Genomic DNA, 26506 nt, shown 5'->3' with positions numbered 1-26506 from the left:
CATAGATATGAAGATGCAGAATGGCTGAAGCATGTTCAGAAAGATGGTTCCCTTCTTTATGTGGAATCTTATGTCTCAAGCACAGTCCGAGAAAAACAGGTACAAGCTCTCAAAGCATCTGCAGGTGGTGAGAAGAAACCAGCTTTTTCATCTCCAGCTAAAGAAATCAAAAAGAAAAGTAAGTTTCCCAGTTATCAGATTTATATTAAATACTGGCAAATCATGACAAGTTTCCCAGTTATGAGTCTTATACAAATACTGGCAAATCAGGACAATCTCATTTAAGATTAATTACCCCATTATTTGATAAAAAAAATCACATTGCAATGGTGAAGCTTAACCCATGTGAAAAATTTTGATGTCATTGTTTTATTTTACACATTGTATAAAGGAAGATTTATAGTTTACAAACTGGGACTTCAGAAATAAGGTTGGGCTGTGGTGGGTGTATTATATCCTCGGTGGTGTTTGTTATATTTGAAGAAATTTTAACAAAATTCTAAGGGTACTTCCCTACCTATTGCAAGATTTTGCAGTTGAGCAAGATTTTGGCAATATGCAGGGCACTTGTCTACCTTTACATATTTACAAAAATTCCCTGCTTTGACAACCCTAGCCCATCATACTCATCACATATCTTGCTTGACTATCAATAGCATTTTTCTGTGTTGAATATTGTTTTCAGCCATTTATCAAGGCTTTATCTGAATAATATCATGCTTATTTCAAGCAGATTTTTTATTCTATGACATTTTTCAAATTTCATTCCATCTTTCTCACTGGCCTTTCACAAAGTTTTGCTGATATCTTTTTGGTATGTTGTAAGGTGGTACTGCAGACTTAATAACTCTGTTTCTACTGTGCATTTCTACATTGCTGGGAAGCCTTAAACCAACTATCAAGTTTTTTGATACCCTGAGTTTATTGCCATGAGTAAAATATTATAAATCTTTCCCTCTCTGTAGATTGTAGACTTCACAACTTCTGACCTCCATTGATAATTCAGATCCTCCAATCCATTGATTTTATTTGTGAAGTGTTTCTGAAATCTCTCTAGCTTGTTGTTTTCTTCTGTCTAAATTTTGAAATTATGATACAACAGTATTCCACTATCTTTTCATGTACACATTGAACAGATGAGCATTGTGCTGAATTATTATCATCATAAAACCCAAGGACCCCTATCATGAGGCTCTTGCATTCTAGGCAACACTCCATGTAGGATTAGGAAAATGACAGACTCCTTTGGAGCATAAGTTCTCAGCAAAACTGTATTACTTTAAATGCACTGGCAATCATACAGCCTCAATGAAGGCTACTTTTCACTCATGGAGTTACCAGATTCAGGTAATCTGGTAACTTCTTTTGCAATGGATGTTCTCATTATTATCTCTCACTACTTTGCCAGGAAATGTTATTTCTATCAGTGCATTTTTCAGTCTTTAACAATGTCTTCATCACCAATTTCTTTTCCCTGTTACCCATTCATTGGGTTTAATCTGAATGCCTGACATTTTTGTATGGCTTAGTTGTTTGAGTTTCTCTTCAGTGAATTCCGTTAGATTCTGTTTTATCCTTTCATATATGATATTCAAGTTTTCCATTTTCCTTTTGTTCTCTACTGTCCTTATCATTTCACTTACTGTTGTGTCATCTTTGAAGCATCATATTACCTTTTTTATATATATGTTTATGTCATATTATTATGAGGAGCATTGAGCTACTCTTCCCTCAGGGATTGCTGATAAAACAATCATCCAACGTGGTTCTACTTTAATATTACAGTACCATGAATTTTTTGTTTAATAGAAGCTTCTTTACTCATTTTCTAATTTCCCTCTCTTGTTGTTGTACCACTTACTGTAATAAAATCTAATAGTATATTATATCAGATGCCTTAGAAAAGAGTGGAAACACATTATTCATTCTCTTTGCATCAATGTTTCAAATTTCCATTTATGGTACTTTAGCAGCAGCATTTGTATACTTTTGCCGCCTTGTACAAGCCCGTCAACTTTCATTAATAAGGTTTGTACTGTTTTGGTGCAAGTTTAAACACTCCCTTGTGTAACAGTGATGCATTTGCTAATTTTTGTTTCAGCTATTCTATGTCATTCAGGTTTTGTCTCATTTCTAGCATCAGTGCTTTTGCTGTCAATATCTTTTTCTTTATTAAGGTCGCTGCAGTGCCATCTGATTCTGATACCGAGTTTTCTCTAACTATATTTATTGCTTTTATCATCTTCATTATGACAAAGGCATTATTGTGTGACACATTTCAGCTTCTACAGAAATATGCGAGTAAAACTAGTTTTCAGTGACTGAATAAAACAATGCCTGCTTTGGAGATGGAGTTTCTAAGATTTGGGTGTGGAGGCATACAGAGTCTTGAGTAAGAATATAGCACGTCAAAATTGGTATGGAACTGTGTTTTTGGAATGGAAAGCTGATTATGAAGGATAGAGTGCTAAAGTTGTTTGGGCCTTTGGAAAAGATGAAAGCCAAAAAATTACTAAAACGTTACAGTGCATACTATATGAGTGAAAGGTAAGAAAGAAGGTCAAGGTCAGACCCAGAATCAGGTGAAAAGACAAGTCAAGGGAGTTATGTGAAATATGTACAAGCATGGATGAATGCAGACTTTTCCATAAACTGGAATACAAGGGGAAGACTGTACAGGTCAAACTGCTAGACAGTGGTAGAAGACATATTAGATATGAATGGATAGACAGGATGTATTTAAATGTTATGTTATTTGTTTTATCCTCAATTTTAGCAGTCCTTAAGGATTCTCTTTAGGTACTTTAGTCCTGTGAAAAAAGCTAAGCCTATTAAGATTTTTCATCAAAATTATCTGCCACTAATACAATAGTCTCACTCAATTTAGTCAGTTATAACCAGAGAAAAAGGTATATAAATTGCCAGGTCATTATCCTCTTCCCCATCACCTTTCAAAAAGGCAACTGATGCAAAGCCTTAAAATGACTAACCAACATAAAAAAATTCTATCCATGTCTCCTTGCCTGCAGTTTTATTGAGGTGGATCAGTACATCAGAAATTGATAAAAGCCTGGTATACATTCCATTATTTTGACATGTTAATTATCATTTGCTTTAGAGAGATGCATAGGTGAATTTTGGCAGTACATGAGCTAGTATCCCTCTTCCCACATATATGAATAATTAGTATGCAATTCTAGGACACTACCGATCACAGATAATTGGTTTTGTTGGAAAAACTAAGTCATTCACTAGCACTGTTGAAAGGATGTATGCTAATACTTCCTACCATCTATGGTGTGAAATAGTGTTTGAACTAGCTTTTCTGTGAAGAGGAATTTTTTTATTGCTAGCTGACTTAAAACTTTAAGCTGAGGTGCCATTAAGGTTGGGGAACAATAACCTGATATTCACTATTTCTGCTGTTGATTGGATGGCTGGTATGTGTATGATGATGTTTTAAGAGATGAATACTTGGTTGGGGTGCCTTTGTTTTCCACATTTGGATTCAAATGCTGTGACATAAGAGGAATTATCTTGTTACATCATTATGATATTATTTGAGATTGCAGAAACTAATCTTGATAAGTGAAATTCTTTTTGACAGACAAACTGTTAAGGCTGTTGAAGCGGCGACCAAGTGTAAGAGTTAAGGGCACTCCACGGGTTGGTTTTTCTGGAGAAGGAGGAGCAAAGAGTGGGTCAGATCTGACTTCTCCCCCTAAAGTGACTTTCAGGGACAACCCAGGTGGAGAAGTGAGGAAAGTTAATCTTCAGGTAGGTCCTTTAAGTGATTGCAGTTTTGCTGGTAATCCAAACCATTAGAACTGCTAGGATGATAAATGTTTCACTGCTAGGACAAATTACTCTTCACTATACATCGTGTCAGTGAATCAGATATTCAAGATTGTAGAATCTTAAAGTTTACAGTATTCTGAGACCCTTCTATCCTTGAGAGAGAGAGAGAGAGAGAGAGAGAGAGAGAGAGAGAGAGAGAGAGAGAGAATGTTTCCTTAGTCAGAATGTAAAGGATACTGTACATATGTATTACCAAAAAACATGGCAAAACACAGCAGATATGATGATAATCAATAAAGGCTGTGATGATGAACAAATTACTGATATTACAGATCATGAAGAAAAGAAATAGAAAACTAATGAAAGGCAAATATAACAAGAGCAATGATGAAAGAACTGTGATAATAAGATGACAATGTGAATGATGAAAGAAAAATATGAATTATGATTACTGAGAGATCAAGTTTAACAGAAACAGTGATCTGACAGAAGACAATGAAAATGTGAAACAGTAACAACTGAATTTAATAGTAAAAGAGACTACAGGTATTATCTCAGTGGAGGTTTCAAATACAAGGATGAATGTTGATATAAACATCCACCTTGTGCAAAAGTAGGTAGAACTGCAAATATAAACAGCCAGAAACATGCTATTATGAAAACATCATTAGCATGATTTGGAAGATGGTTGCAAATTTGTATGCACCACTACAGTAAAGGAAAAAAGAATTTGGTACAATTATGACACATCAAAGCTGTCAATGGAGTGAGCAAGGTTGATTTTTTCATCTCCCTGAAATGGAACATTATGGAAGTAGAAACAAGATTAAGATACTGAATGCATTTTGATGAATAGAGATGCACAAATATTCAAGAACTGATGAACAGAAATTGAAAAAAAAAGAAAACATGATCAAGAACTAGAATTAGTTATAATGAGGAAAGATGTACAAACAAACATTCAAGAAAGAACTGATGAACATTGATTCAGACTGAACTGGGATAAAAGAGTAACAATATGAACAGTCGAGACTTTGGCAGTAGAACGTGTGCAGAAACTCAATACCCACTCTGGAGAAGTTATGATAATAATGATACTGTTGCAAGACAACACTTTTTTTTTTTATAAGAAAACTGATCTGTGGGATGGTGAAAAAAATGGGAGAAATGGAACCACAAGAACATAAGAATATGTCACACACTCTTGATGCAGACCCATCTTCACTTGGAATTAGTCACCTTACTCCCTTTCTTCTCACACACAGGCATTAGTTTCCCCAGTAAAAACTTTTCTGCAATTAGTAGCTTTCTCCCCATATCATATATCTGTAACTCCTTCCAGAAGGGTTCTCTATCATCCTTATCACGTGCTTTCTCTTGGTCTATAAGTGCCTCATAAAAAATTCCTTTCTTTTGGTATTTTACACACAATTCTTCAAACAAAGAAATGATCCACATATATTACATGAACCCTAAGGCCATATTTTTCCTTCCTAATCTGATACTCTGTGCATACCAACACCCTTTCACTCACCACTCTCCCACACATTTTGCCTGGTATACACAACAGACTTATACCTCTGTTATTCGAGCATTTACTTTTTTTCAACTTTGCCTTTTTGGGGCCATATACACATATAGTGAAGAAATTAAATGAAGTCCCATCAACCCCTGCCACCTTGCCATAACCACATATTATGCAAGGCTTTCACTACCTTCTTTGTTTTCATCAAACAATTTGTATGACTCTCTCACTCTTCATCCCAAACACACCACATCCAACATCCTGTCATATGTCACATTCAACAGTCCATTAAAATGCTCAAAGTATATCTCTTTCACCTCATCTTTGCCTATGACGACTTCCACATTTGCTCCTTTCTTTGTCACTTCCATTTGTTTTCGTGTCCTCCTCATATCTGCTTTGAAAACATTTTCACATTCTCCATCTCTTGTTTGTCCTCTTTCTATTGTATGACTTCTTTTTTACTTTTTGTTGCTTTGGGAAGAAACAGATCATGTTTTGAATTACAAACCAGTCTATCTTTTCCTAAAAGGTTAAACTCCTTCACACAGAAGAAAGCTTTTCATCGAGAAAATTTCTCTTTGTAGGTCTTATGCTTCTTACAGTTTTTGCAGTATGGCAGTACTAAAAGATTACCAATAATTTTAGGAAAATGATCTTTATTAATTCTAGGATTCTTGTTCCATGCAAATAAGCTGGAATTCAAAACTGGTAATGAAAATAACTAAGAATTGCCAAAAATAGGGTTAACGGCAGGACATGCATTTTGAAAAAAGTATTCCTAAATTGAAACCCTTCATGTTACTTGTCTTGCAAATGGATCAGACAACAAGGATTTTACAGTTCTCAACTGGACTTTTACCAACAAATAATTGTACAAAGGGTGTTTCTCATTGCAAAGATCTGTAGCCTTTGGAAAACTGAGCAATGCTAGCAGCTCATTGAGAGTAGTCCTAGACAGTTCTCTTCTGGAGAGAAAAACTTGGAGATTTTTGCTCTTTTGGCAATTTCATGTAATTTTCTTAATGAGTAGATCCCTCTCCTTTTCTATATTAATTTAGTAACACTTAATTAAAACTGTTTATGGCTTATGAAATGCAAAATGATTGGAGCGCAAGGTTCTTCTATATCACTGCAAAGAGCTATAGACCTTGGAAATCATGCTATGCTAGGATCTCAGCAAGAATAAAATGGGCATTAAAATGGGAATGGGCATTAGAAATATAGATATATATAGACAGATAGGTAGATAGATAGATAGATATCATAACTTTATGCTTTGGGGCTTAAGGCTCAGATAAATATCATAACTTGATGCTTTGGGGCTTAAGGCTCAGCCAATGACTTCAGCATTGTTTTCACATCTTCAAAGCTATCAATATATGTCCGTATTCTACAAAGTCTATTTATTAAGTCTATGACACTGAAAGAGTGCACTGCGGAGAGAATATCATTTAGCCACATTAACTTCTATAAGCATTGGTTGCAGGTCTTTGAAGGTGGCAACAACTTGGGGAGAAGAGCAAGTCTATGTGAAACAGTTCTTGGTGTTGTGCCAGGGCGCTTCAGTGAACCACCAGACTCACGTGTTATGGTTGCTGGCCTTGTACCTGGCTCACAAGCACTAAGGGATGGAGTAATAAAGATTGGTAAGTATAAAAAGATGAAAAAATTAAGAACAAGAATCTGATTCTAAAACTTATTTTTACCTATCTAACCTCTTTGAAATGGGCCAGTGGTAAGCAGATGTCTCCCTTGGACAAAGCAACAAAATTTAAGTATTCAGACGAAGTGTTATAAGCTACTGGAACTTCCATAGTCATGTAAACCCAGCATAACTCAGACACCTGTACCTTGATGTAATGTTAAGGCAGTTAAATCTTTGCTTACCACTGTTATATAAATCTTGTATGGATCTAATGACCAAAGTGCAGGAGTCCCCTTCATACTTGACTCTTCTTTGTTCTGAGGTAGATTCTTTCTATAATGTTGTATTAAAAATCACCCTTCATGGTCTCCTGATATATCTAAAGATGTTCGTTGGCTCAGATCATCAAATTCACCCATTTATATTGTACAGCATGTGGGAAGGGGCTAAATGGGAATGTGTGCTACATCGTTCTGCCACATTGATCTCAGGGTAACTGAGATTTGATAATTTTTTTCCTGGTCTGTTTAGAGTTGCCAACACTAAGGTAACATCATCAGTGGACAGAAAAGGGTGCAGTCCCATTGAGGGCCTTCTCACTCCAAAGGGGTCCATTGAATCCCTGCATGAGTGCCGCCTCAAAGCTGAAGGAGCCCCCTTCCCAAAGGAGAAAGAAAAAGGCCTAGGATAGTGTGATAATATTGATACAATACCAGTACATAATTTTCCTCTCTTTTCATAGGTGACTGGCTGAAGGAGGTGGATGAAACAGATGTTACATGGGATAATCTAGATGACATATTAGCAGAGCTGCAGGTTAGTCATTTTTTGTAGAAAATGGGTATGTTTGAAGGAAGAGTAGTTCCAACATTATTATATGGTTGCAAGGCATGGGCTATAAATAGGGTTATATGAAAGAAGGTGAATGTGTTAGAAATGAAATGTTTGAGGACAATATGTGGTGTGAGGTGGTTTGATTGAATAAGTAATGAAAGTGTAAGAGAGATGTGTGGTATTTAAAAGAGTGTGGCTGAGAGAACAGAAGAGGGTGTATTGAAATGCTTTGGACTTATTGAGTGAATGAGCGAGGAAAGGCTGGAGGGAACAAGGAGAAATGGGAGACCAACTTGGAGGTGGATGGATGGAGTGAAAAAATTTGAGTGATCAGGGCCTGAACATACAGGAGGGTGAGAGGAATGCCAGGAGTAGAGTGAATAGGAACGATGTTGTATACCGGGGTCAACGTGCTGTCAGTGGACTGAACCAGGGCGTTTGAAACATCTGGGGTAAACCATGGGAAGGTCTGTGGGGCCTGGATGTGGTTAGGGAGTTGTGGTTTCAGTGCATTACACATGACAGCTAGAGACTGAGTGTGAATGAATGTGGCCTTTTTGTCTGTATTCCTGGTGCTACCTTGCTGAAGCATGGGTTAGCGATGCTGTTTTCCTGTGGGGCAGGATAGCAACGGGAATGGATGAAGGCAAGCATGTACATGCATGTGTATATGTATATATATGTTGATATGTATATGTATGTATATGTACATATGTAGGAGTTTATGTATATGTGCATATGAGTGGATGGGCCATTCTTCCTCTGTTCCCTGGTGCTACCTCACTGACACAAAACAGAGAATATGTATTATAAATAAATAATAAATGAATATATATCCAGTCTTCTACTGAAACTTTGTTCTGTCATTCTTGTTTTTTCACCCTTACTCAGACATTTGTCATCTTAGGGTAAAGTGACCTGGACCATGAGACTCCTAATGGTTGTATCACCCTTTCCTTGTCTTTATGAGCCAAAACATTATAAAGCTAACTATCCAGTTGATAATGCAGCTCTTATTTGCACCTTACTTGCTCCTTTTACATCTAGTGCCTTTCCTATATTTCTTTATGTGCAATGTCCTCAGAAATCTTTTCCAGCTTAAGGTGAGCCTGTGGGCCTGATAGTACATCTCACATATGAAGGAATGTGCCTCTGAGGTAGCTCCAATTCATGCTCACCTCTTTTACCCCAGGCTGGAAACCCACGCCTTTCTCTCTTTTAGAATGCAAAAAAAAAAAAGAGACTTCTAATCATGTGAACTGTTGCCTCATTACACTTACTCCCACTCTCTACAATATCTTTCTGAAACCACTAGTAATGGTATGGCTTTTGCAGCACAGGTGATCTTTTCTCTTGTGAAACCCACTTCTTGTCCTCCTCTCTTCAGGATTATGTTGAATCTCTTGTCATAACCTTTGGCATCTCTGAATCACAATTTTTGCTTGCTAAACACTCTAACTTTTTCCTATTCTCTGTTTTTTAATGCTCAATTTTCTTTCAAGTTGTTCCACTGTAGTAGTTGGTGATGGTGAGATCTCTTCCTTCCATGAGTTTTTGGTGGCCCTCAGATTGACAGTTATATAAGGTGCAGGGGGGATGGAGTGAAGCACTCTTATTCATCAAGCAAGATAAGTGATGAGTGATTTGGGCTAACCTGCCTTTCTGGTAAAATCTTGTCTTAGGGTTTCATAATCAGTTTGAGAATTTTGGCTGTCAACAGTACTTTGATGAGAATTTTGGCTGTCAACAGTACTTTGATGAGAATTTTGGCTGTCAACAGTACTTTGAAAGATGCTGAGAGAAGTATTAGAAAAAATGTAGAGAGAATCAAGAGAAGATGCCCAAAAAGTGTAAGATGCCTTCTCCATGCTGTAGAAATAAGTAATTACACATATACTTGCATGCATGCACACGTGAAATATTTTAAGCAGGGTAAGCCCAGACAAAGAAGTTTAAGTGATTGGTGCTTTCTCTTACAGATTGCTGGTTTTTTCATATTTAGTGATGGATGCTTTTCCTGGGATTTCTTATTTTGAAATTCATTTCAACCATAGATATAGCAAATAGGGTACCACAGACAGTCGCTGCTGGTTTTCTGTATGCTTATGATGAATGATTAGTCATAAGGTCTTTCTGTCTTGAAACCTGCAGCACTTTAACTATAACTTGCAGCACTATAACTAATGAATGCTACTTGGCATGGACACCATGGATATAGCATTTATCTTCTTCAAGATTAGTTCATTATCATGTAAAACTGAAATCTAATAACAATGTTCTCATGCAGATTCCATCAACGATTACGTTGTCTGTGCAGAAGTGCGCATCAGAGACCCTCCCCGATGAGCTAGAGAGTGATCACAAGGTACTTAATTGTATTTTGTTTTTATCTGATCTATAGAACATTATTAATTCCATTTTCACTGTTGGCAGACTTCATTTGCTAGTGTTAACACTGTGAATTAAAAAGTCATCTTTGATGAGGCTGTATCATGTCACCTGCAAGTGGGAACACTATGAAATCCTTAACATCTGGCAACTCTCTACATTAATAACAAACTTAAAATCCTCCAAACTAACCAACTAATTTCCTCTCATACTTACATCTGTTGTTAGTATCTAGACTCTGTAAAAACTGATCCACAACAGAATTAAGCAAAATATACCACTTTCACTTACACAACATGGCTTCAGACCCAACCACTCTACCACTAACCTACACACATACCTCAAACAACATATCCTAGATGGCTTCATCCAACTACAACCCCCTTCGTGCACAATACTAGTAGCCATAGACATCAGCAGGGCATTTTACTCTGACCTCCAACACATCCTGACACAAAAGATGCTTGACACCACTCACCACAACAATGAAGAAAAGTGGTTGATCAATTTCCTAACTTACATTTTCTCCTACTGTATACTCATATTCATACCATGACATCAGAGACTATGACAGGTTGCTGTATATTCAGTGAATCTAACAAACAAATATCTGCTGGTCTCATGTGCTTTCTTGGTTGAAGAGGATAAATATTTATGCTTATACCTCATTTTGGGAAGTAAAATTGCATTTCAGGCTCTGCATGCAGTAAAGAAATGGTATTTCATCCTTCAGAACCAATTTTTTTATATTTTTGTTCCTCAGATGTCTTTTGTATGTGAAACAGGTCTGAATATACAGACAACATGATTCAGTGCTGTTTGAAATGTAATATTAAAGTAAAAAGTCTCTTAAAGCAAAGATGGGTAGTTGTATGGATGCAAGTCTTAGGGCTTGAAAATAAAAGAAAGGAAGAGGGTGGACAAGTTGAAAGTGAAATGTCTGGGAACACTATGTGGTATGAGATGGGATAACCACGCAAAGAATGACAGTGTAAGAGACGTATAGTAAGTACAGTCAAATCGTGAGAACTAACTATGGTGTACTAAAAACTTCCTCAGATACATTGAGATGATGAATGAAGAATGACTAAGACGAATTGCATTTCAGAAGTGAAGAGAGGAAGGGGGAAGGGGAGACTTACAGATGGAAGGATGGAGTGAAGGAGGACTTGAGATATTGGGGCCTGAATATTACAGCCACCTCCTCATGATAGGTGGACTAAGCTTATACTACAGATATGAAGGGGAGAGTTTTACATGATTCAGTTTTGGAAAAAAAAGTTTTCTAATTCATGAGTGATGTTTACCTTGACAGAGAGTGACACAGACCCAGCTGGTGAAGGTGGTGACAGGTGTGGAAGTGAGCCACCCAGAAACAACGTACCTGCAGGAGCTACCTCACACCCTCCTATACCTTAGCCTTGTTGGTGTCACAGAGGATTCCCCCGATGGTGCTGATATTAGGTATGTGTCACAGAAATATTGTGAAACTGAGCCTTCATGAATTATGTGTAATTCTGCATGTATCCTACATTGTTTTATTTCAAGAAGGTGAACAGTAATGAACATATTTTTTCTGAGCTTAAGAGCTGAGGCTAAACTGACTGTATCGCCAAATTCACGGGCATGTTTCTACAGACAATGAAATGGGAAAACAGAAGACAGAGAATAACCAGGTTCATAATGAACCCCATCTTCATATCCATCTGTTTCAACATAATATCATGTCATCATCTGTACCTATATTGAGAAACATTAAAAGAAATATTAAAAACCAGCTTGGTGAACAAAGATTCTGTTAAATGCTTTAACTCCATCTAAAACCAATATAGTAAGACAATATCATACTTGTGCTTTGCTTAGAAGCACCAAAACCATGATGATGCTTAACTGGGGTTTGAGTAATTTTATGCATTGACCCTGATATTCTTAAATCATCACCTAAGCAACTGTTTTGTTTCAAAATTATCGCAACCTGGAAGGATATCTCACAACTCAGAACATTCTCTTACTGCTAGATGAGGAGGGACACACAGCCTTCAACTAGTCTTGCTCAACTGACCCAAGTACTTAGCTATCCATGTTTTGAATGCTCAGGTTACAGTACAAATCAACTTAGTTTGGGGTAAAATTTACATGATTATTTTGAGGTGTTTCTCAGATCCTGACAGCCCCCTCTCCTTAGTAAGTTAGTCTAAAATGAATAACCTCCATATGTGCTCCAGGAATGCAATGCTTAGGGTTTACCTTGTTTGGAAAATTAATTAACAACTTTATCAAACAGCTGGCTTGTTTATCAGTTGTCTTTGAAATATTTTCTTGAGACTGTGATCTCGTGATGATATATAAACCTGGATAACAGAAAAAATATTCTATACAGGAAGATGTTAACAACACCGACATTAAGGTTAAAATGGCAATAGCTAAGATATAGAGCATGGTTTGGAAAAAGTTGGCTTACAAAAGATTGAGAATTAGAGGTTGCCAAAATTTTTTTCATTTATCAAGGTTAAAAAAATGGGAGCTTGACACCCATTTCTCTTTTCATAGTCTTTTCTCTCTTCCATATGTATATGCTCTTTTCCATCTGTTAAAAGTAACTATTCTTGCTTGATTCCTTCCTCAGCTTCTTATGGAAAGTTATGCATGGGGGAGAATTTCCAGCCCCCTTCTTCCACACTTCTGCTCCTTTTAGCTTCCTTGTAAGACACACAGAAGAAATGAATAAATGAAAGATAAAATGAAAGATAAAATTCTTAAGGTAACCATATATCAGCTAACAGATTTATATACTACAATCAGTGACTACATTGCAACAGTTTCTACTCCTTTAATAGTAATGTAACATTATGATTTTCTGTAAGTGAAAATGTTTAGTGTATATCATACTGTGTGATATAAAGGGTGTTACTAGACTCACGGGCCTGAGGTTATACCACAGGTGAAAAGCCACTTTTGGCAAGGCTCTATCAATGAGAATACAGTCTGATCAACAAACTTATTTAATCCAAAGGAGTCCATCATTTCCCTGCCACTGGAAGTAGCATAACCTTGGGCTATTGGATCTCTGTAAAGGAGGTCCTGCATAACACCAGGAATCCTTTCTCAGAGGGTCCTAAGGCAGTTATGGATAAATATTATATAGAGAAATATTAGGCAGACAGGGATCCATCAGGGTACTCTTTAAGAATTTGATAATTGATGCCATTATCAAATGAAAACAAATCCATTTTCCCAATTTGTCTTAAAAAATTTTTGAATTGGAAACTGTTCTGGGGAGAAATTTATATCACAAATGTAATTACCATATGTAGAAATGGACTAAAGCATTCCCTTGATATGAGAATAATCAAAACAATTTTCATGGCATACTGCACAATTAACAATAAATCATTCAAAGTAACTCAGTTGTGTCGTTGAGACACATTAGTACTTAATTCCCAATTTTTGTGATTTCTCCTGTTTACACCCATTATCTTTTTCCCAAAAGACTCAAAATAAATTAAACTCGTTATTGTTTATGAATTATGCTTCTTTTTGTCACTGGTATGCTTTCTTTTAGATTTGTTTTGTTTGCCCCTTCACTTTTTCCATTGCTTTCCAGTTAGTCTACAAGATGAGTGAAAAGAAGAAATGCTAGGTAACACAAGAGAAATCTTACACTGAATGTGTGATTCTTTGTTACAGTTAGCAAGTATACATTATGACTTTTTGTTATTATATTTTCAGTCTCATGTTCTTTAAGGTTCTAATTTTGCCACTGAATTTTATCATTCAATTTCAGGTACCAATTTCCAAACTGGAGTAACAAGTTAGTGAAAGTGCGAGGCATGTTTATAACTACAGCTCATACTGTCCAGGAGGTGGTTGGTGCTCCAGCACTGTGGTGAGTCCTTCAACTTATATCATCATTCAGTAATCCATGAGAAGTCCATTTTTCTCATGTCTTTTTTCTCAGTTCTGTATGCATTCTGAAAAATTATGATTCATCAAAAAACTGCATCTGATATTTGGCACTGTTTTTGGATGAACTGTAATTTATCCTTGTCTTAGTTAAACATTCAATCCACGTACATGTAATCCTAATTAATCTCTCGTACTTATCTGGGCTTTGATATTCTACTTTTTTCTGACTTCATGAAAGAGTAACCATAACTTGTTTTTTCCAGCTCTACTGTGTGTCTTGATGGAGATTACTTCCATGTGGCCTATGTTAGAGAGAACAATGATGTTTTTCTCTTGGCACTTCCTCATTCTTAGTAAGTACCTCATTGTTTCAGACAATGAAAAGTTAAAGAATCAAGAAACAACTTAAGGATGGATTTATCAAGAAAAAAGTAGTTTATTTTTCTTTCCAAAAATGAATGTCAACTTTTTACTCATGATGTAAGGGATGATGTAAGTGAAGCTAATATTTACAAACAGATTGTTTATGGAAAGCTGTCTTTATCCAAAGTCTATCAGTTCACCTGTCTTAGTGTACTTGCCACCATCAGTCTTGAGAGGTTTTGATTTGACAAAGAGGAAAATATAAGAGAAAGAAAGTATAGCATTTGAATTCTATAATGAATAAGAAAACTCACATGTGAATGCAGAATGTTTCTGAAATGTGCTAGAGTATGTGGTGTATGGGGAAATTTTTCAGCCAAAAATGGTAAGCAAGAGACATTAGTCTTATATAATGCTTCATTTGCCATAGACAAAAAATGATTGACTCATTAAAGTGGAAAATGTACGCTTAGGATTTTTTAATACTGTCATAAACTACAGTTAAGTATGGGAGGTATAGAAGCAGGGGAAAAGGATTACTAGAAGAACATAAGAGGTGATATGATTTTCTAAGGGTTGAAATATGGAACTTATTTTGTGTTTGAATAAACAAAGGAGGGAGGCTGAGTTAAGAATGGAGGGAATTAATGTATAAAAGAAGTATTGCAAAGATGCTATCATGTCCACTTGAGAATTTCAGGGAGTATTATTGAGAATGAATTCAGCTGAAGTGATTGATAAGTGACATAGTAGAACAAAATTGATAGAAATTTTTGAGAAAACCCCAAGTTTGGATGAATATCTAGTGACTTATGGTAATAATGGTGCTAAGAGAGGGTTTTACATATGCTGTCTTACTTGGAAAAAAAGGCTTCAGTGTTTTGGATAAAAGCTAATAAGAACATTTATATTTAGAGGGCACAGTCACTCATATAATCTCTGATATATCATTTGTAGAAAGGCATTAGGAATAGATATGGCTTATACAGCACCCTCATGATTAACTGCTGGAGGCCTTTTGTACTATATGCGGCACATCAGTCAATAGTTTAAACCAGACTCCTTCAGAAGAATATTGTACTTTTCCAACTTTTGTGAGGGTGATGTTCTGTGCAAAACAATGCACATGTCCTTTTCTCTCCTCAGTGGTTTATCCCTCAAGCATAAGACATTCTCTAGAAACATGAGGGTTATGGCCTCCCCGTGTTTCTGATGGAGAATCTCTGGTTTACCCCATATTTTACTATCCTTCTTGCCCTCACTTTGGACCCACTCTTGGCCAGTCTGAGCCCACCACAGAGATGATGTCATCATTTCTCTTAGACATTGGTGGTAAGAACCCAAAACTTCTGTAGGTTACATAATGTTGAGACATGCTATCAGATCCTCCAAAACTGTTTCCAGCTTACCCTAGGGACTTTTTTGGTGATTTCAACTAAAAAGAGGGAATGTGCAAGAAATGGACTTCAAGTCATGGAAAACCCTAAAGAAGCAATTCTTTTCATCATTCTGGTCATGGCTATTTTAATTTCCAGCCAAAACTTTCACATGACTAGGAATATATTGAAACTATGACAAGCATAATTTGTCTCCTGAGGGACAAAGCTCAGGATTATGCCTATTCTGCAGTTGTATTGTGTCTTGACATTGAGTTGAACAATTTCTGGAAAAGTCAAATTTTTGCAGCCCTTTGCAACAACATGGTGAGGCTGAAGGTCAAAAGGATTACTTTCTGGGTTGTCAAATTCTTTCTTGCAGGAAGCAGAGATCTTCCAGGAAGATGAACCCCGAGTTTAGTGGACCAACATAAAGCCTTAGAAGCCTTCAGCAACATTTCAGATAATTTGACATATGCATCAAATCAAGAATAGGCTGTCTTTCTTCAAAGGGTCATGTTCCTGCAGGCCCTTGCAGGGAGGTCCAAAAGTCTTTTTCATAAAAAAAAATGTTTCTGTAGTTTTTTATATCCCTGAATGTCTTCAAGTCCAGGATGCAGAAATTTATTTCTGAAGGATGATACAGTACTGTACCATGGCTGTCTGCTGCCTGATAAACAAAGGATCTTACAAATACCTGCTTCTCTTAGAGTTAGTGATAAAGATTTTCTTCCCTTTTATATCTGAGTCTCTTATCTCCAAAGCCTACCGAGATGAGACACTATGTCCACTAAAATGTCTATAAAGAGAAAAAGATTTTTCTCTTGGATCCTTCCCTCAGAAGTGGCACCTTAGGTGACTCTCTTGCTAGCACAACCAACAATTTACTGTTGACATATATACAGATGCTCTCCTTGAATTAGAATTACGTCTATCTTTTTTCTTGGTACATCTTCTGGGAAAAGTCATTGTCAGGTAGTTGCTTATGGGGGTTTAGTAATGCTGGTAGCTCCAAAGTGAGACATACAGCTATGCCACACTCTTCACTTTATACCTCTGGTTCTTCTAGACCACCTTATCTTTTTGCACATGTCTAATCTCAAAATCCTATTTTCTTGAGCATACACTTTCCATTTCAGACATTTCTTCAGACAAAGGTTTGCTGAACATCAAACACATGAACTTTTAGAGAGCATTTGTCTTTCTACTTAAGACAGTGCTAATCGGTCTGGAAAACCTTTTAGCTCTTCCTGGAAGAACATGTTTCCATGGATGTGACAAGCTGTATGTATGGAGTCCTCAAGCCTTTTTCACAACATGAATAAGACTAATAATACTGTTTTCTTGTATAAAAGTGCCCCTGATGAACCCCTATCTCTGGGTTTTGGTATCTGTCTATTTGGCCCAGTTTGGGATAGTGCTTTTTTCTTCCTCTAAAGTCAGACAATTTGCTTTTGATGGCTTACCTGGCATTTTAAACCCTCACTGCCTTTTTCTGAAAACTTTTTTATTGCCTTGGCTCTAGAACAAGAGTTGGTGAATTCATGCTTGTCCATACTTAAGATTTCTTTCTTTGATGACAACTCTTAAAAAACACCATCAATGGAGCTTCATGACTTACTCCCACTTAAGTCCTTCCATCCCACTATATTGTCCTTGCCAACTCTCAAAATTCATGTTTTTCAAGTTGTTTAAAAATTGTAATTAATCTTACAGTTTCAAACATATTCATATAACAATGATAAAAAATAATTTCAAAGTATTTATGTCCTCTACTTTCCCTGTAATAATGTGTAGAACTTTAGTATATGTTTTAGCACAATGTGCTGAAAAGTTCATGAGTAAGGTGTATGTGTCAAGCGAGTTACCATCACTCATTTTACTGTTTTTGTACACCGATATATTGATTACTAATTATTACAAAGTTTTACCAAATATTCTATATCTTTTCTATTTACGATCAGTATCATTCGTAGATGATTTTCATAACAGCAAAACTGTAAAAGTCTGCTGAATTATTACCCACAGCAGTCAGACATTGCACTGTCAGTGTCACACAAGTGCTGGCAGCACCATCTCCACTTTGGCCAGAAAACATTTTCCTGCCTCATTTTAATCAACTTTTGTTACACAAAAGACAGACCATCATCAAATAATTGAGGTTCTTTTGCCTGGCTCTGTAAATCTAGTGAAAGGCTGTCCAGTTTCCCTTCTAGAAAACTCAAGCAAATGAACTAACATTAACAAGGCTGAAGGATGACTAAGAGTGGGGATAGATTATCACGCATTGCCACCTCAATCACCACTCAAGCTTGGTGCACTGCCTAGAAATTACATAGAAATTCCACAATTATCTGTCAAGAGGGCTCACCTTGCTTGTTTGAATATCTGTCTGGTATTAAGGGGTTAAGTATCTTAAAGACTTTTCTCCTGAGCTTATTGGGGGAGCATTATTTGCACTCCATGTAACCATGAAATCCCTTCTGGTAAAAATTATCACCAGAATATTGTGGATATTTTACAATATGTTGGATTACAAAGCTTTTCTTTACTGGTTCAACCTGGCACTTTGCACTAGAGCATATGATGTAAGGAAGTTGGCCTCTACCTTAGCCTTCCTCAAAAACTTTTCTTTGGAAAAAATCAATGAAAAGGCTTTCGGCACTTGTCTGCTACTATTGTCTGACAGTAACTCAGTGTAGATGGTGTTTATCTTTCTTCAGTGGCTCTGGATATTCCTCTTTCAATAGAAACAGGTTTAGGTGTGCCCTCAATTGATAACTGAGGATATTTGTTTATGCCTTTAAGTTTAGTCTTCTCTCCTGAAAGTTTCTCTCTCTACCCTCCCCCTTCATGTGGGTATGCTTTCATGTTTGAGGGACAGACTGCAAAGGAGAGAAATATAAGTTTGGATCACCTGAAAGAACCTTTTGTTTTCCTGGTCTCTTTTCCCTTGTCTGCCTTTCCCTGCACCTTTTTACAAGAATCTTTTTTCGGTATTAACTGTAGCCACTTTCAGGTTCACTCCAGTTTAAGAATTCTGAGGTCTGAGTTGGACTGTCCATGACTAAATGGTCAATAACAGTTTCCATAGCAGTCTCTGATATACTGAGGTCAGGCTGCTATCTAGTTGGGAGAACAGCAATGGGAGGGGAAAGCCAGTGATTATGGTAAACAATATGGAATATGTGGAACTTACACACAAGATGGCTTTAAACAGAAGGAATAGACTTATCCAGTGTTCTCATATGTATCCAGAATGAGCTCTGAAAACAGTAATCAAAAACAGAAAAGTTCATTGATTGTTATCAACTGAAGAGACAACACCAGCTGAAAGCTATCTTCTTAGGGAAAGAGTAGAGCAGTGAATTAGTTAAGGATATATGCAACTCTGGATTCGTTATTTGACAACAGGGGGACGGTAGTTAGGAGTGGGCTATACTAGATGATCCTACTTTTAGGGGCAGATGGTAAGTAGACCACAATATATTACTGGATTATGCCTTAAAGGGAGCAGAGTTTTCTCTTTTCCCTTACTCAATGGCTAAATCCTGTTTGAAAGAAAGATGTATATGTGCTTGGATGTTTTGAGATGTATAGCTTCCAAACTTCTGAGATTCTTTGTTATCCTGCTTGGGGCTAAAAATGCTTAAACAGTGTTAGATAAACAAGCCAAGATTGGGTACACAATCAAATAAGTTTAAGATGCAAAATAATGTACAATACATTGTGTGCTACAAGAAATCTTGAAATGGTTTTGAAAAATGGAAATTTTTTTCCTTACCACATAGGAAAAATGTTTTCCATTTACTTCTTGGACCTTGCTTGAATAGCTTATTAGAATATGGCTGCAGAGTACGAATTTTATCTCTTTTCAGTGTATCCAGCCATGATATTGTTGCCCTGATGGAACAGATTTCCAGCGTTATCAAATTTGAATTTGAAACGTTATCCAAGTAAGTAATTATAATTTTTTATAATATTCACTCACTCATTTATAAGCTTTAATAATGTTGTTACAGTACTAATGATTTTCTTTTATTCATATACCCCTTTACTGCTATATACACTATCAAAAACAGGGAAATTATTAAATTGAGGTTGTCTTCATCCCAGTAACTCCCCCACAACCCCCACTAAACCTTTGTCTGCTCCAGTGATAGCAAGGATTGATTTCAATTTCAACGTTTTTAATGTGTGTTAAATGTTCACCATCTTGTTTCTATTGTATTATGCATGAAGGACAGGTAGAGGATTGAGAACATTGACTATTTTGTGTTAAATAGATTACTTTTTTCATGTGTTATGTCTGAAAATTCTTCAATTAGGAATGCATCTTCAGATAACACAAGCATTTTGACAAGAAAGCATGCTTCAAATATATATAATGTATAATGTAGTTTTGCATAACCAAACGTTTTTCAGGAATACTTGCACTTTAGTGTGAGAATAACGGAACAACAAGTGGGACTTTCAGTGAATGGGGCAAGTAGGGAAAGTGGTACCAGGCAGTGATGAGGTGAAGAAGAAAGTGAATATTTTGAAGGACTGTAAAGTGTTTAAGATGGGGAGGTATGTAAAGTGATGTCATTGCAAGTGGTGAGATGAAGGAAGAGAGTGTATGAAAAGAGAAAGTTGAGAGTAAATGTGAATAGAAGCAAGGTTATTAGGTTTAGCACAAAAAGACAGATTAGTTGGGGGTGTGAATTTGAATGAAGAAAATTTGGAGGATGTCAAATGTTTTAAATACCTGGGACTTGGCAGTTAATGGAACCATGGAAGTAAAGATTAGAAATAGGGTGGATGAAAGGGTGAAGGTTCTGGGAGTACAGAGGAATATGTAGAAAGAGCAGTCATTATCTGGATGGGCGAAAATGGGTAAGTTGAAGGTATGGTAGTCCCAACATTGGTGTATATATCTGAAGCACAGGCTGTCATTGAGAATGTCCGTAGGAGATTGGATGTTTTTGGAATGAAGTTAATGAGGATAACTTATTGTATAAGGAAGGTATATCTAGTAAGTAATGTTAGATTAAAGAGAGAATTGTGGTTATAAGAAGAATATGGTTGAAAGAGCTGAAAAGGATGTGCAAAAATGGTCTGGACAAACAGAAGAATGGGAGAGGAGAGGTTGACAAGGAGGTTATATGTATCAAAAGTGGTGGAATAAGGAGAAGGGGGTGACCAAATTGGAGATGGAGGGATGGAGTGAAAAAGATTTTGAGTGCTTGGGGCCTGAGCATACAAGAAGGTGAAAAGCATTCATAGGATAGCGCGAAGTGGAGTAATGTGGCATATAAGGGTGATGTGCTTTTGATGAAATGAACCACAGCATATCAGACTGTGGAAAGGTCTTTAGGGCTGAGTTGTGTATAAGGGTCTGTGGTTTAAATGTATTACACATGAATGCTAGAGAGAGGATGTAGGCAAGGGACACTTTTTCTCCATTTGTTCATGGCATTACCTCACTAACATGGGAAATGGTGAGGAAGTATGAGAGAACTTGCATTCTATGAAAAGAAGTATGGCTATATCATTTTTGTATATTTTTGAGCTTCAGTTTTAGAGCAATGTTTTGAAACATGTTTGAATTCATTTTGAAACTCAAAATCTAAGAGAGTGCAGAATTTTGAAATCATTCTGTGTTTTCAGGGGAGTTGGTGAAATGAAAAACAAGACCTACTTAGACCACTTGATGAGTCATATACTAGGGACAGTCTTAGGTCAGGGTCCACGAGAAGGAAAAAGTCCACAGCAGCATGACAGAGAATCACCTGGAGTGCAAACAACACCCAAATTAAATCCTTACTTGCCTCTAATTCCTATCAATCCTCAGAGTTTTGTGTTTTCATACCCAACTTGGCTTATTCTGCAAGATGATGGTGAAGCAAAGGTAATTAGTGATTAAGTGTGATGAAAAACAAGCTGTTGATCCTGAAGGGTTGGAATAATCAAACAAAAGTTTCTGATGTGTGATACTTATCAAGTGTTAGAAACACTGTAGCTTGTAGAACAAAGGGATTTTAGCAGATGTGATTAAAATTGTAACACAAGATATGAATACTGTACATGAAGTGGATGGCAGTTTTGTGAGGTTGAATATTATCTTTCTTGAATATCTTTTTTGAATATTGAAAAGCTAATAGTGCTGTATTAAAATCAAACAAAGATTAGAATATAGAATAGTGGCTGTGGTTTATATTCTTCTTTTATCACTATTCTTATCATTATCTTTTTATACATCATTATTCTAACAGATGCTTCATTTGGCTCTTGTAAGGTCAAGCTGGATTATGGAGTTGGTCGCAAGTTATAATTTGCTGCACAAGAGTGTTTTAAACAAGCAAAAATCCCAAAAGATTAAAAGTTAGTCCTTAGATTAGCATAAGCACATTTGAATGGTGCCAGACTACTCGAGTTACTATTCCAATTTATTGAATTTCTATCTATTCTTCAATTAAAAGACTGCTGAAAGGATCTGAAAAATTTGAACTTATACAAAATAAAAATTTCCTAGCCCAATATAATCCAGATACATGGTGTTTTATTATTTGTGAATATTATGGGGCATTCCACTGTGCAGATGAAATGTAAGAAAAATGTTAATTTTTTTTCCACAGGTTCTCCAAATTACTTTTAGCTCCTTTAAATTTTGCCAAAGTAATCTAATTTGCTGGCTCCAATCAGGATGGTCCCATTAGGGTAGAGAACTTTCTTTTACCCTAATTACTAAACAGTGTTGTAAGGATGAGAGTCCTGGGCATTAAAAGCAAAGGAAAGGAAGATGGTGGCTGTGCTAAAAATGAAATGCCTTGGCACAGGATGTGGTGTAAGATGGATTGATCATGTAAAGAATAACATTGCTAGAGATGTGGTAATAAGTACATTTTTTTTTTTTTTTATTTTTTTTTTCCAAAAGAAGTAACAGAGAAGGGGGCCAGGTGAGGATATTCCCCCAGTCCTTTGTTCTTAACGCTACCTCGCTGACGCGGGAAATGACAAATAGTATGAAAGAAAGAAAAGATATATATATATATCTTTCTTCATACTATTCGCATTTTCCCGCATTAGCAAGGTAGCGCTAAGAACAGAGGACTGGGCCTCTGAGGGAATATCCTCACCTGGCCTCGTTCTCTGTTCCTTCTTTTGGAAAATTAAAAAAAACGAGAGGGGGGGGATTTCCAGCCCCCCCGCTCCCTCCCCTTTTAGTCGCCTTCTACGACACGCAGGGAATACGTGGGAAGTATTCTTTCTCCCCTATCCCCAGGGATAATATATATATATATATTTTTTTTTTTCATACTATTCGCTATTTCCCGCGATAGTGAGGTAGCGTTAAGAACAGAGGACTGGGCCTTTGAGGGAATATCCTCACCTGGCCCTCTTCTCTGTTCCTTCTTTTGGAAAAGTGGAAGGACCAGGGGTGATTGCCTGCTTACAAATGCATTACTTTCAATGAGATTTTCTCACCTTACAACCTGCTTGATGAATCACACTGTTTCTCTTTGTTATGGTACTCATTACATAACAGTGAATCCTGGGCTCATGTAGGACTGACCTCAACCACATAATGAATTTTTCAAAATGTCTCTGTAGTTGTTCCATGCATATTTCTTTCTCCTGCTTGTGCTGCACATTTAATTGTCTTTCCATCTTTCTCGCTTTTCTTCCTTTCGTTCATTCCGTTCAACATTTCCTAAACTTAAAAGGTAGTGCCAGGAACAGACAAAGAAAAGGCTAAATTTGCTCACATCCATTCTCTAAGTCATGTCTAATGCTTAGAAACAACAGCACCCTATCCACAACATTTTTATGGTTTTCCCCAGCAGCTTCACATGCTGTAGTTCAGTCCATTGATGGCCCAGTGCTCCCTGTGTACCACATCACTCTCATTCACTCTGTCCCTAAGATGCTTTTTGCCCTCCTGCATGTACAGGCCCTAATTACTTAAAGCCTTTTCATTCCATCCTTCTTTCTCTCATTTGGTCTCCCACTTCTCGTCCTCTCCACTTATGATACATATATCACCTTTGTCAACCTATCCTCACTCATTCTTGCTGTATGTCCAAACCATTTCAGTACACCCTCTTCAGCTCTCTCAACCATGTTCTTTTTACCATATCTCTCTTACCCTATCATTACTTAATCCTTACACTGCACATTGTCCTCAAACATATAATTTCCAACACATCTACCTTTTTCTGTATATCCTCATCCACAGCCCATGCCTCACATCCACATATCATCACTGGTACTACTATACCTTCCAACATACATATTTCAGCCCGTTTCCACACATTCCCAATGCTCCCAGAACTGTCGCCCCATCACTCACCCTCTGACTCATGTCTGCTTCCATGGTTCCATTTGCTACAATGTCCACTCCCAGGTGTCCAAAAGACTACACTTCCTCCAGGTTTTCTGCATTTACACTCACATCACAACTAAGCTGTCTCACTGCACCACTGAACTTAATAACCTTGCTTTTATTCACATTTACTTTCAATTTCCCCCTTTCATAAAACAAAAATTCAGAGCTTCCTTGAGCCCTGGAATGAATTATGCTTTTGTCCCATGTATTATTCTTTATTTGTAAGCAATATAACCAAATAAACAAGCACTCTAGCTGATTGCACATTACATTTTAACACAATCAGAACACTTAGTCATCTGCTGAAATACAGCAAGTGAACTCAGGAAGGAAACTTTAAAGGGTTAAGGGAGGGTTTATATTATTTTTATCTAATTTATGATTAACTAGTTAAAGGTCACTATTAAGAAGTATTTAATATCTTTAGGCAAGTTATGATTCAAATGTTCATTGATTGTTAACTGGATAATCTATCTTTCTTCAGCTTCTTTTACTCCAAAGGTAACCTATCCTTTTAAATCTAGATAAGCAAATAGGTGCAACCTATATTCTGCTGTCTCACTGTCTGATTATGTTTTTGCTATCCTCTAATTTTACAATAAGAAATATGCTTTCTCATCTCTACAACTTGTGCCAAAGATGCAATTGTAACACTTTAAACGTTTGCTGAGGAATTGTGCATGGTAGTACGGTTGACTCATAAGTAAAGTATTCACACGGTATGGTTGACTCGTAATAGTCACCAGGTGGTTGCACTAAAAATGAGAAAACATGGGAATTAAGATAAACTTAGCAGACATAAAGGAAAAAAGAGAAGAACAAGTGAAAAATGATAGAGGAGTGGGATACAGCAATCTTTGAAGAATTAGCAGGAGCTTGAGAAAACAGCGGGAATGCAAGTAGAACTGTAGCTGATCTTATTCATTCCTTATTATTTCTGATATTTCATGCATAAGCCAGTAGTTTTCCATGATGATTTTATGAATGTTCAAAATTCTTTAGGTTAACAAGTACCATAATTGTGTGTGAAGATGATCACTTCTTTCAGTACACCTTGATGCAACATCATGAAACTCCCTCCTTGGTATGTAAGGATGCACAAATTTTGAACTAAATATACTGAAATCTTTTCAGCTTCAGGTGGACAACTGCCTTAGCGAATTGGAATCAGGAGACTATGGTGATGATGTAAGTACGAATTCTCTTGAACTGTTTTTTAAAGGCAAGTTCATTTTATAATTTTGTGATAGCAATGACTGTGAATTTTTTATTACAGAAATATCATTACCACAAAAAAATTCTAAGTCACAGACATCTTTGTGTGGTTTCAGAAGTGGTAGAGGATGTGTGGATCAGGTGTTTGCTTTGAAGAATGTATGTGAAAAATACTTAGAAAAGCAAAGGATTTGTATGTAGCATTTATGGATCTGGAGAAGGCATATGATAGAGTTGATAGAGATGCTCTGTGGAAGGTACTAAGAATATATGGTGTGGGAGGCAAGTTGTCAGAAGCAGTGAAAAGTTTTTATCGAGGATGTAAGGCATGTGTACATGTAGGAAGAGAGGAAAGTGATTGGTTCTCAGTGAATGTAGGTTTGCAGCAGGGGTATGTGATGTCTCCATGGTTGTTTAATTTGTTTATGGATGGGGTTGTTAGGGAGGTGAATGCAAGAGTTTTGGAAAGAGGGGCAAGTTTGAAGTCTGTTGGGGATGAGAGAGCTTGGGAAGTGAGTCAGTTGTTGTTCGCTGATGATACAGCGCTGGTGGCTGATTCATGTGAGAAACTGCAGAAGCTGGTGACTGAGTTTGGTAAAGTGTGTGAAAGAAGAAAGTTAAGAGTAAATGTGAATAAGAGCAAGGTTATTAGGTACAGTAGGGTTGAGGGTCAAGTCAATTGGGAGGTAAGTTTGAATGGAGAAAAACTGGAGGAAGTAAAGTGTTTTAGATATCTGGGAGTGGATCTGGCAGCAGATGGAACCATGGAAGCGGAAGTGAATCATAGGGTGGGGGAGGGGGCGAAAATCCTGGGAGCCTTGAAGAATGTGTGGAAGTCGAGAACATTATCTCCGGAAGCAAAAATGGCTATGTTTGAAGGAATAGTGGTTCCAACAATGTTGTATGGTTGCAAGGCGTGGGCTATGGATAGAGTTGTGCGCAGGAGGGTGGATGTGCTGGAAATGAGATGTTTGAGGACAATATGTGGTGTGAGGTGGTTTGATCGAGTAAGTAATGTAAGGGTAAGAGAGATGTGTGGAAATAAAAAGAATGTGGTTGAGAGAGCAGAAGAGGGTGTTTTG

General features: G+C 36.9%; 2 protein-coding genes across 3 annotated transcripts in view; one reads left to right on the top strand and one right to left on the bottom strand.

Annotated features, from left to right (window-relative positions):
• LOC139757588 (thyrotropin-releasing hormone receptor-like) overlaps positions 1-26506 on the bottom strand; it is an 833567-nt gene that overhangs the window by 667755 nt on the left and 139306 nt on the right. The window lies entirely within an intron of this gene.
• Positions 1-26506, top strand: part of in (protein inturned) — a 63425-nt gene that overhangs the window by 5708 nt on the left and 31211 nt on the right. For both annotated transcript variants that reach the window (XM_071678187.1, XM_071678186.1), the window contains exons 3-13: positions 6-178; positions 3608-3777; positions 6813-6972; positions 7714-7787; positions 10093-10170; positions 11509-11657; positions 13978-14079; positions 14363-14452; positions 19717-19794; positions 21491-21731; positions 25344-25397. In XM_071678187.1, coding sequence (XP_071534288.1) covers positions 6-178; positions 3608-3777; positions 6813-6972; positions 7714-7787; positions 10093-10170; positions 11509-11657; positions 13978-14079; positions 14363-14452; positions 19717-19794; positions 21491-21731; positions 25344-25397 — 1369 coding nt within the window. The remainder of the gene's footprint in view (positions 1-5; positions 179-3607; positions 3778-6812; positions 6973-7713; positions 7788-10092; positions 10171-11508; positions 11658-13977; positions 14080-14362; positions 14453-19716; positions 19795-21490; positions 21732-25343; positions 25398-26506) is intronic.

Source organism: Panulirus ornatus, chromosome 27 (genome assembly GCF_036320965.1).
Source record: "Panulirus ornatus isolate Po-2019 chromosome 27, ASM3632096v1, whole genome shotgun sequence".
In the NCBI taxonomy this organism is placed as follows: domain Eukaryota; kingdom Metazoa; phylum Arthropoda; class Malacostraca; order Decapoda; family Palinuridae; genus Panulirus; species Panulirus ornatus.
The sequence above is the reverse complement of the archived record's forward strand: the minus strand, read 5'-3'. Positions and strand labels throughout refer to the sequence as shown.